The 12147-nt window shown below is 40.5% G+C and overlaps 1 protein-coding gene across 6 annotated transcripts in view; it reads left to right on the top strand.

Moving 5' to 3' along the window:
• The window catches only part of relch (RAB11 binding and LisH domain, coiled-coil and HEAT repeat containing), a 33074-nt gene that overhangs the window by 2810 nt on the left and 18117 nt on the right, over positions 1 to 12147 (top strand). For 4 of the 6 annotated variants that reach the window (XR_005896545.1, XM_041065805.1, XM_041065804.1 and 1 more), the window contains exons 2-12: positions 4732 to 4821; positions 7405 to 7476; positions 7619 to 7674; positions 7843 to 7956; positions 8293 to 8487; positions 8940 to 9034; positions 9572 to 9707; positions 9833 to 9990; positions 10710 to 10785; positions 10871 to 10966; positions 12059 to 12082. Coding sequence is in view for 5 of the 6 variants with exons in the window: in XM_041065805.1 (XP_040921739.1) it covers positions 4732 to 4821; positions 7405 to 7476; positions 7619 to 7674; positions 7843 to 7956; positions 8293 to 8487; positions 8940 to 9034; positions 9572 to 9707; positions 9833 to 9990; positions 10710 to 10785; positions 10871 to 10966; positions 12059 to 12082 (1112 nt within the window). In the remaining variant the exon portion in view is untranslated. The remainder of the gene's footprint in view (positions 1 to 4731; positions 4822 to 7404; positions 7477 to 7618; positions 7675 to 7842; positions 7957 to 8292; positions 8488 to 8939; positions 9035 to 9571; positions 9708 to 9832; positions 9991 to 10709; positions 10786 to 10870; positions 10967 to 12058; positions 12083 to 12147) is intronic. The other 2 variants (XM_041065807.1, XM_041065806.1) reach the window with 1 other exon arrangement.

Genomic DNA, 12147 nt, shown 5'->3' with positions numbered 1-12147 from the left:
GCAGCTGATGGGAGTCAGGAAAGCACTGGACTCAGCCCGAGGCCACGTCACTTTTCTTTTCAGTATAATCTGATAGCCAAGACCTCATGTGATCACTGGAATGATCTTTTTACTCATGTTCGAAGGGCAGAATCCCCCTTCCTTGCACTGCAACATTAAAATACAGTTAAGTAATTGTTGAAGGGGAAGAGATATTCATACAATGTCTTCTCCTGTTGACAGAGTAGCTATCTGTTCAGCACTTTCAAAACCTTGCCTTTTACTGTGTGATGCTAAAGGATTTTACACCATTATAGCCCTACAAAAGAAACAACCTCTACAGTACCTTTAATTTACTTAGTATTGAAATCAATCCAGTCTGCAGAGTGTTATGCCCTCAGAGGGCATTGAAAGGATGCATGGCGTATCATATGATTAAATGGACTGTGTAACACCTTGTGACATGGCACAGCATGATAACCTCGCAGTTAGAGTCCAGCTAGTCAAAAGCATGATACAAGAAATTATACATAATCTGGTGAGTGTGATGCTAGTTTGCTTGGCTGCTCTGTGCTCAGCCTGTGCAGTGCTATATACACTTCAGATATTTGGTAAGGGTTCTGATCATCAAAAGCAAGAATATAAGCATGCAGCCTTCAGCTGACCAACCAGAAGTGTCACTGATGTGATCATTATGAATACATGACCAGTGTCTCTTACTGCCATAAGCACCTGATTGCACTGAACATGGGTATGGATAATGATTGTGTTACAAGCTGCATTATATCTGCAGCTGTTTCTCTAAGCCACGTGACACATCAAGTCATCTCTCACCACTTTGCTAATATGCGGCAAGGAGGCTTGAAGGTTTTGCTCTCTGCCCCTCATTGGCTAGTTGGGTAATTATTTGCTTCAACGTATTTACAGGGTATCATGCAAGTCACTTAAATTACCATATACAAGGCCAACACTAAGCTGCCATATCTAAGAAGTATGTGTGGTTTGCCATGTAAGACGTAATATGGGATAGCAGAAAGTCACTATATAATCTCAGGGCAAGAATCTGAATGTTAATTTGTAGTTGCAGCCATCTACCATCTGTTACTTCAGATTGGTTGAATATCACGTGATAAGTTGGGTTAGTTAGGCTAGGTTGTTGGTAACCATTATTTATGTGCTCTCCTGTTGCATGTCTGCAAATGTGGCACAGCGGCAATCCAGGTCAACCACACAGCAAACACAGTTTTCATGGTCAGCACAGTTAAGGTCCAGTTACACCAGTTCATTTGATCAAGATTTAGAGGTAGTCATTGTCAGCCTTTTGAAACTAAATTACCGTTTGTACCTCTCCCTTAATAGCATTCCTATTAGCTGGCCCAACCTCACATGCTTTCTCTCTTTTTCTCACTTTATAATCTCTCTCCATCATTTCCTCTGTCTGGGGTAGGGAGTTGGTATTGTGTGAGAAGGTGATTAATGATATTGTTGGAGTGTTGGCCAGGCTCCATGTAGTTCTGGACCAGCTCCGACTGGCTGCCTGTTCATAACAGTGGCTTTAATTAAGCAGTGTGTGTGTGTGTGTGTATCTGCGAACACAGGTGTTTCTGTGCATGTGTATGTTAGTGTTCATGCGCAATGGTGCATATCACAACATGGGTTATTATTGTGTTTTAGTATTTGATTGGCACTGGTGCTAACTAAGCACAGCGAGTGTGGTACCTTTTCCCATTTGTATATACGTATATATTTGTTTATGTGTAGAAGCATGTCCCATGTGATAATCATATGCTCAATTTATACCCTAGGGCCTAGGCTTATTTGTTGTCAGCCTTTGTGGAATATATTTTCAGAACTTTGATATTGTGAGAGAAATGTGCACCTGCCTGTGCAGGACTTGACAGTGCAAGTGTTTCACTCACGTTTGCGTTTAAAAATAGATGTGTGTGAACTGTAAGATGTAGTTAGGGGCACGTGTGAATCAAAAGTGTTAGAAAATTCAACCCAAGCAGTTCCAGTTTTTTTGGTTGATAACACAACGATGACATGGATGCAACCACTGCACAACCAGTGCTGTCTGAAAAAAAATCATGTGATCCACTCATCAGTGCAAAGGACACTCTAGACACCACTTCATAGCGTTGTGTTCATACCGTTTATACAGTTTAAAGTATGAATAATTACATAATTAAATAAATAAATACAATCTGAAGCAGAAAGTCTTTTTGTGTCACTGTGTCTTTGTATCCCTTTATTAAGACTCATGAAAAAAAGAAGTGTGGAGCCCTGCTGTGCATTCTTTAAAACTTGTGCCCCATTGTTTCATCCCATTTCTATAGCTGCATTCTAAACAGCTGACAGTCTTGCCGGAACATCCCCTCCATTTAAAATAAAAGGTTATTGGATACCTGGTAACCATCCGTCCACTCGTCTCTCCTTATCTGCATGTATCTTCGTATTGCACCTCTCTCCATCTCCAGTTTACGGGCTTTGTTTATTCTACTTACCAATGCACAAAAACTATCCTCTGTGTCCATCTTTCCTTTTCCTTGTCTCTAAAAAAACCCCTCTTGTTTTCCTCTCAATCGTTTTTGTGATATATTTTTTAAATCGCAAACTAGCTGAGAGATAAAGAGGCTTACTTACTCAGCACACTGATAAAGGCTCGTTTGTAATGAGTGATTGAATGTGAGATTGAATGTGAGACAGTGACACTCATACTCAAGAGCACACAGATAGAGATTGAGATCGAAAGAGAGGCTGTGCATGGATTTGTGTGTCTATATTTGTGTGTGTTTGTATAGCACAACCTGCCTAGCAGGAGTGCAGTGAAGAGCTGTGAAGAGTCACAGTCTAGACAATGCACACCACAGGCATAGGACTGAAAGGTCAGCCATGAAGAAATACTTGTTTTTTGCAAATTAGGCACACACGCAAAAGACATCTGTACATGCTCCTGCACATTGTTTTTATTTTTTTTACTCTCTCATGCACACTTACAAATGCACTGTTATCCACTGATGCACCAAATAGATTAGAACTACTTACAGCAAGCATTTTCACACATTATCAGGAGGTATTGACAGTTGGAAGAATTCTCTACAGGGAAAGGGATTAACCTGACATGAGCATGACAGAACAATGACACACACACACAGATACTCACAGCAAATTAAACACTGTCACTTCACAGTCACAAGACTGGGAGTGTGTGTGTTGCATGGTCAGACATTTGAAACTGCATGGTCAGACATTTGAACATGCCACACATAATATGCTGGTCTCTATGTAGTGAGTGAGGACACTCACTGACAAAATGCGTTCCCTTGCCCCTTACCTTAACCTTAACCATCACAGCTAAATGCCTAAACCCAACCCTTATCCTAACCTAACCCTAACCCTAACCTAAACCTAATTCTGACCTTAACCCTAAAAACAAGTCTTCACCCTCAAATATCCCTTTGGAGCTGTGAGGACAGTTTTTAATTAAAAATTGTCCACACAACCATAGAAAGACATGTATGCACAATTTTGAGTGCAAAGTCAAAGTTCACCATGCAAATCTACCCCAAATTTAAGGTTGTTAACATCTAGTATTTATTATTTAATAAACACTGGTTTCCTTTGGCATTCTCCTCTAAGTTTCCCTTGCTACTAAAGCCACTTTTTTTCAAAGGCCTCAGTGATTTGAATGATACCAAGTAATCATCTACTCCGAGGACAGTTTGAGAAAAGAAAGGAAGATTGATAATATAAGTTTGTAAGGTAAGCAGGCATTTATATGAATCACCATAGCTTATTCTAACACCCAGACAAAACCCAGGACTTTACCCAGGTCACTAATGGGTGCCATCTAATTTGTAAAGAACCGTAGTGGTTCTTTTTTTAAACTTGTTTTAATTGAGCTCAAAACCGGTGATCTCAATCTGTAGTGTGTGTTTTTGCTCTAGGTTGAATACTAAATCATAATATCCATTTGTGCACCAACAATAGTTTTTGTCAGGTTAGGAAATTATTTCTTGAAAACCGGCATCGTTATTCACTGTCATTGCTCCTTAGCTTTTCTAAGCAATTGCTTTAGGGCTAACAAGACCACATGCTACATGTGGCTTGACCTTTTTACTGTGCCTTGATATCAGAGAACAAATAGGCCAATCTTGCTCTTGTATTGCAGTGGAAGGAAAGCTAACACCATTGGCTAAGCCCGGTCAGCCTAGCTCAGTGAAATAGGATCACAAGTATGTTTATGTGTCAGCTTTATCTTTTCTTTGAGTGAACAATACTTTTGGCGTTCCTACACCCAGGTGTAAGGTTGTTGTTTTGTGCTGCTAGTTTGGAAATGGACGTTTCCATCAAGTGAAGGTCTCAGCAAAGATTGATTTGTTTTCCCCACATGTGCAGTGAGTCAAAGCGTTCTTGGCTGAAGCATAACCTTCCCACATTGTTTTTAAAGGTCTCTGCTTTTAGCTGAATCTAATAAAGTTTCCATCTGTTTTTTTAGAAGGGTTAGTCACCATCCTTTAACTTAAGTGTCAGAATGCTTCCAGCCTGGTTAAGAGTTCTTAAGCAAAATACTGAATCCTTACTGCAGTGGGGCTACTGTGTAACTGACCCTGTCCCTGCAGAGCTCCTCTCTGTGTATAGCAGTATTTCTTGAGAGTCAATGTATTGTCACATTTTTACGCTAAAGGATTCAACAGTGGACTTATCTGTGTGGTGGACTTGTCTCACTGCTGTCTCTGTATTTCTGTTTAGATCGAGCAGGCAGCATCAGCACTTTGGATTCGTTGGACTTCGCCCGCTACTCAGATGATGGCAACCGAGAGACGGACGAGCGAGTGGCGGGTAAGATAAACCGTGCTGTCAAGGGGCTGAAAAGCGAGAGACCTGGCTTACCTTGGGCAAATAAGAGATGCACAGAGAAGATAACAGAATGCAAGGGTGGCATAGAAATAATATGATTGACACCCCGGCAGCTGGATCATAGACTGTAATGGTGATGTCAGTTTAATGCAAGCTAAAATTTTAATGTGTTTATATTCTGTCACAGTAGCACTGCATCTGCTTAAGTAGTAATTACAAAATAAAGAGCACAATTTTAAACACATTTGATCCACTTCCAACATGAAAATCCAGTATGTTTCTTTAACTCAGTAGAGGTGTCCTCGCATCCTCAGCTGTCCCACTATTGAGTCAGTCTGTGGTATTTTAGGTACAGGACGTGTCTCAGCATCGTTTGAATTCACACTCCCTTCCCACCTGTGGCTCTGTCGTGACACAACATTAGATAGTTTAAGTCAAATACATTAACAGTTGAGTCTGACACTGATGGCACCTAATTGCAGAGCACTGGGTTTAACAGCTGCTGCTAAAATACAAGCAGCATCTTTAAGTTAATTATTTCACTTTAACGTTACTGCAGAAGGGACAGTGCTACCATGCAGGGACCATTCATTTCATTTGAACTTATTCTCCCTCTTGTTTTCGTCTTTGTATTTTATAATCAGTAACATGAAAACATTACTTCTTAGCCATAGTACAATGGTTTACATTATCCATTGCCAGCTTTCTGTAGTCATCCACCCATCTGGTCAGTGTTAGTCAGTGAAGCCCTAATCCATAACTGTGGCATGGATTTATTGAATTGTGCACAAACTGTTTAAACACTGGCATACTTTGTGCATTATGTTTTCTTTTTCTTTCTTTCTTTCTTTCTTTTTTTTTTTTTTTTTTACTGTGGTTTTACAGAGAGATTCAACATGACTACTGTAAAAGAATTAAATCTATGATTTGTAAATGTAATGTGTATATTGCATAGTAAATAAAGGATTTTGTACAGGGCAGACTCTCAAGTCAAAGACGCCTAAAATGTAAACAGTGAAATAACTTGCTCATGGTTTGGGGCTTGTGTCAGTTGATGGATAGTAAACATACAATAGTACAAGGGCACAATTTAAAAATCATGCAGCAGAGATTTTGGTTCCATTCTCCCAGCTACAAATTATGCACCTTTTCAAAAATGACTATTATTAACACACTGCCCACTTTCCCAAATTGGCACCCTCCTCCCCTCCTTCACCCCCCCCCGACTCTCCCCCTTCCCCTCGCCACCCCCCCCCGACCCGTTCTTCTTGTCAAGATGCCTGCCCCCAGCTGTCTGACTCTGGGTTTTCTGGCTTTCTCCTGACGTTGATCAAACCCCAGTGAACAATACTGGACAAGTCACTCCATCCAGACTAGCTTTTTTGCTTTATTTTCTTTTTCCTCTCCCCGTTATTCAGTTCTTGGTTTTCCATTTTTGTTGCGCTTGCATGCTGTGCACTCTTGATCTGCTGAAAATGTTAGGGATGAGGGAGTCAGGATAGGTGAATTGTGTTGCTCAGCCTGTATTTGTGACATTTCTTTTAGTAACTGAAAATTGAAAATGACCTTTGGAGAAAATTACACAACCTAGCCTATCATTAAAAAGGACCGATAATTACGTTAACCTGCTCTTCATATTTCCGTTGGTAGTGGCTTAAGACCAGTTGAACCACAACCCTAGAAATTAAACAACGGATTTGGGGGACAACAACAGGATCAGATCAGATCTTATGGCAGATTTTCAGTGCACAGCTATGCAACATAGTTTTCCAGCTCCATCGCTTCTTACTTTTTGCGTGTGTTTTTTATCTTAACGTGTCCAAGATCTTGTGTGTTCTTTTTCTTTATTCAGCGTTAGTTTAGTCTTTCAATTTCCTTTGTACAAATGAAAGATTTCATCCAAATGTCTGCTGCTTCTGATTGTACAAGAAGTCAGAAACAGCTTTGTTATGTTATTATGAATTATGTTAAAAACAATAACATGTTCTCAATGGCATTTTGATTCATACGTTTTATAGCTCAGACTGTGTTGTTCATAGTATGATGGCCTAGGTTATTGAGAAGTAAAAACCTGAGCAATGTCCTTTGAGTGGCTTGAAACCAAATTATTTAATTGCTGGTTAGTAAGGCATTTGCCTGGAAGAAATCCTGTGTCAGACAGCTCCTAGATTGTCAACGCTACATTTCAGTAGCATGAATAGATTTATTCACCTCAGCTACAACTGAAGTAATTTGACTCCCATTTTATTTAAGTCAAACACATAAGTGCTATAAATGGGAGAAAAACAAGGGCAGGAAATCCTACTGTTGAGAAATGTCTCAATGCATTACACACTCTTGTCAAACAAAATTGTCATACAGCCGGCTTTACCATGATCCTCTGCTGCATGCGTTCCTTAGACCCATGATTTGCATGCATCCTTTTTTTGGTTGTTTTGTTTTATGACTCTTAAGAACTTTTGTGTGGTTGTTTTGTTTTTCATGCCCATCTTTGTTTTATTTGTTTGTTCCCTGTCTTTGGTTGGATGCACTTCCTGTGTGTGTGTGTTGTCACTTCCTGTCCAGTGCTGGAGTTTGAGCTACGGAAAGCAAAGGAGACCATTCAGGCTCTGCGCGCCAACTTGACTCAGGCAGCAGGTGTGGCGTACTTTTAACTTCTTCTCCACCTGAACCCTCTTTTGTTACAGCTTTCTTCCTTTCTGTTTCAAAGAGAATTCCTTTAGCTGAATGGCGCCTAGCATACTTTCAAACTCATCCGACATTTTCTTAATTTTCTCAGAGAGCGAAGTGCCCTCTCAGGAGAGAAAAAACTTCAAGTCGAGCCCTGAAATTCAGGTGGGGAATTTTATTTTTTAAGTGCTGAAAATGCAAAGATTTGTGAATTTTCCTTCCTCATCTCAAATGAATCAGAAGATTAGATGCGTTCCTTGAAACCCCTGTGAGGGTATCGCTGCTAGGCCTTGAGTAAATAATTTTACAGCTTCTCTTTCCTCTCTACCTCAGGAGCCCATACGCCCACTGGAGAAAAGAGCCTTAAATTTCCTTGTGAATGAATATTTATTAAAAAACGAATACAAACTTTCATCCATCACCTTCTCCGATGAAAACGACGATCAGGTAAAGGTTTTTCCTGGCTGCCTCATGTTTTAAAGACAGAATAACAAATGTCTAAATGGAGTTTAGACATTTGACTTAGACTTTTTTTATATAATTTATTTCTCCCTACTTTACAGTAGAGTCTTTATACCTAAATAAGAGCTATCCGACTTACATGAGGACACTAGTCTAAGAGCTGGGGTAGGGTCATGTGACCATAAATAAATTCAGCAAATGGGATCAACTGTCCTGTTCTTATCTTGCATTGTGCCCTGCATTATCTATGCAGAGGACACCCCCCACTTCTGCCACATCTTAGTACTATTTACTTAAATTTTGATTTCTGTTTCTTTCCAGGACTTTGAGTTGTGGGACGATGTCGGCCTCAATATCCCCAAACCCCCTGACCTATTACAGCTCTACAGGAACTGTGGCACCCCCCTCCCTTCGCCTCGGAATGTGGTTGATGTGTCAGTAGGGGTGGATTTGGGCGATCTTCCAGGAAACTGCATCACCCAAGATCCCCCAAAGAAGCCTGACCTCTTACAACAGGTATGCACATACACACACGTATAGGTGGAATTCTTTGAAGTGCTGAATATTTCATCCATGTTGGACTTTTGGTGCTATCTCTGGGATTCTGTGACATATTTTGCTTTTGCTTCATGAAATGCTTTGTGATAATAAAATAGTTGCAGTTCCAAAGTAAAGTTAGCCAATTCATTATCACAGACACGCAACCCTTTTCTTTGTATGAGTTAAAGTTCTAGACAGAAGGTGGCTGAAATATCTGTGCATTTTTGAGAAGACAGTTTCCCCTGAAGGTTAATTGCTTTGAGTCATCACAGTCACATTGTTTCAAAAAAGGCTGCTCCGAAAAGTGGCTGCTTCTTCCAGTAATTGCTGAGATATCACCAACTCATGAAAAGTTTTGACTTACTGGAGTAGCAGCTCTTAAGCTGAGGTTATAAAGTGTCTGTGTAATTTTTTTCCCCCCTCTATAGCAACAGACAGAAGTCGTGCAAGAGTTGGAGTACCAGATCAGCCTCCTCAACAATGAGAAGCAGAGCCTAGTTGAGCAAATCAAGAAACTGCAGAGGTGTGTGCATGAGTGCATATTTGTGGTCATATACCAATAAATGAGTCTGTATGTAAGAGTGGTGCAGTTGTGCTACATATTTTTATAGTCATATGACCACTGTTAGTATGCCATGTTGCTGACATGGTTTCCTTTATTTATGCAGCATTTATGCGCTAAACCTGAACATGTTTTCATCACTTGAAGTCCACATTATCACCATAACTGTGACCAAAACTGGCCATGAGGTGGAATCAGTATGAAAATTTGGAATCAGTATGAAAAGGCACTGCAGCTGCATGTTATTACAGAGGAAACCCTGCTCTGATACATAAGTGCAGCTTGTTTTCCTTCCATATGGAATCTTTAATTGCCACCGTTATGCTTCAGACAAATTTACTTTACAACAGTACATAATAGTCAAGGCATTTTACAGAACTGTTTTACCACTACTTCTGGATGGTAGACCTTTGTTTCATTGGCTCACATTACATTAATAAGAAATATGTAGTGGTTTTTTTTTTTTTGACAGGCTCTCTCATTTCCTCTATCTCACAGTGAGATTCAAACACTGAAAAGGACTGTGTCCTCCCCACCTCTGGCCACTCTGGACCTGGGCTCCCAGAATACATCTAATCCCCCCTCCTCTTCCGCAGCTGCCTCCACTACTTCCTCCACTGACCCGCTTTCTGTGGTATGTGGTCAGTTTGAATATGCACAAAATCATAGAAAATCTGCAAAACATTCACATGATTCCAGTGTGTTTGCACATTTGTTGAGGGACCCTTTAACCCTAACTTAATCTTGTCTTACCCTCAGCCTCCTACAGACAATGGCCAGTATCTCGATATCCGGGGGGTTTCAGAACCAGAAGCTGAACCGGAGCCCCCCTCTACACAGAGCACATCACAGTCCCACCCACAGTCCCACAGCAAGCTTAAGAGTAGGCCTCCTGTTCAGTTTGATAAGCCAAACAGGTGAGTGGAAAGTCAAGGATCTTGGAAAACAGAGAATGTCAAAGAATGAACTAAATATAGTCCTTTTATCAGTGATTTTATATTTGTCTGTGTGTTGCTTGACAGTTATGGGTTGTAAAGTAGAGTCTCCTTTTTAATCCTTTCAGATTTTGCCATCAGTCACTTGACTCAAGAGTTACAGAAAATAAAAATATTTAATGTCTATGTAGTTACCAAACTTCACCACTAGATGGAAGTAGTTAACAGACTATGTAGACACGGTCAATACAGCTTTTATTAGGCGAGTTGCTGCCCTCTTGAGGAAAAATGTTTTTGGCATTTGCTTCATTTCCTCAGATCCCATGGTAGCTCAAGTGGGAATTGAACTTTTGGTCATGTATAAACATTTCTTGCCACAATCCCACCCATGCTGTAGTATGTTTGGAGTTGATGACTAGTGGTCAAAGGAATACTCTGTTTTCTCTATACACTCATATATTTCACCTTTGAAAATGTCCAGCTCATGCTGTTGAACAGGCATGAGTGCTGCTATAATGTTTTGTGGCCAAAATCAATCTAGCTATATTTCTTTTTTAACTTCCCTGAAGTACACAGCAGTTACATTGGAGAGTTGCAGAAATAAGTTCTCAGGGGAATGTCCAGAGTTCTTGTGCAGTACAGGTTAAGCAGTGTGGACTGTAGTGACTGTTATTCGTCTCCTGTTGGTTGCCGTGTCTCAGGAAGTTATCCCCGGCCTTCCAGCAAGCCCTGCTGTCTTTCTGCAGAATGTGCTCAGACAGCCGCCTGGGAGCAGAGGTCAGCACACACACACTCTTTCACTTGGATATAAAAACAGTTCATTCACGACAGCTCAGTATATAACTCTCCCTCTCGTTTACAGGTGTCTCGTATAGCAGACAGCGAGGAGAGTGTGATGTTAATGCTGGGCCGCTGTCTCCCTCACATCGTCCCCAATGTCCTCCTTGCTAAACGAGAGGTAACCCCACTTTTGCTGCTCCTTTTGCTCCTCATCTCCTCCTTATATCCCCTTCATTAATGCCATCATCACAGGCTTCTTGTCTTATTGTCCAATAGATACACACACAACAGCAAGGCTAAGCAGGGTGGAAATTTAGAGAGAGCTGCAGAGAGCACAGTCATCTTCATCTTATAAATTCCCATCTAAACTACACCTTTATTGATGAGCATTGAACCATTTTTAATTTCTTAATAATAAGTGTCATGGTTAAAGGTGCTATGTGTTGCATAAATTATCAGTATGTTTACTTGTGATACTAGACTAGCAAGTTAATGTCAATATAATGTCAAGATCAGCTTGACATCATAATTATCATTAGTATTGCCATTCTGTTTTGTCAGCTCAGTTTCAGATACAACGTTCTCCATAAACCGCATAAAAAACAATGTTGCATCTGTAGTCAGAATTTTTGTCTCTGTAGCTTCGCTCAAGTTGAAAGTAATTTTTCTGTTGGTGATTCACCGATTTCACCATCTGCTATTGTGAGAAAGATTTAGTTCTGTTTGCACTGAAGGAACACCACCCTCTTCTTGATTTGTGCCACAAGGCATTCCCAAACTTCAGCTAACATGCAATGTAGTGTCAAGCACAGTGTAGAGGCTGCCAGTCTTCTTGGCAGTGCTCAAATTGGGGTGATTGCTGGTTTGTTTATGATAATCACACTAATGTCCCAAACCTAATCAACTAATTCTGCACCCGGCACTTTTATCCTTTTTGCCATTGCCAGTTTTGACTGTGTCTTCTGCTCTTCTGCCAGCAAGCTCTGTAAATACAGAGCTCATTAAGAGATTTACACGGAGACTAACGTAACCTGCAAATATCCAGCTGACTTGTGTCTATCTATTGACTTGGAATTTCACCTTATTTTATGATGGTGTTTTTTTTTTTGTTTGTTTTTTTACCAGTGTCTTCGTCATTTCTCCTCTGCTGTCTTTGCCCCCCCCACCCGACACTCATGTTTGCTGTCCTTTTTGCCCTCACTGGTTTTGTTTTTATTCTTCTCTTTTCGTCTCACTCATTCTCTCACTCTCATGCATGCCTCTCTTCTAGAGAATGGTTGCACATCTTTGCCAGGTGAGTCTTTCACGCACTCATCTGCATGGTTCTCTCATGACCTATTGACCAAAAATATGTAACAA

Source organism: Toxotes jaculatrix, chromosome 20, assembly GCF_017976425.1.
Source record: "Toxotes jaculatrix isolate fToxJac2 chromosome 20, fToxJac2.pri, whole genome shotgun sequence".
NCBI classification, from domain to species: domain Eukaryota; kingdom Metazoa; phylum Chordata; class Actinopteri; family Toxotidae; genus Toxotes; species Toxotes jaculatrix.
Note: the sequence above shows the minus strand (reverse complement) of the source record. Positions and strands in the feature narration are given on the sequence as shown.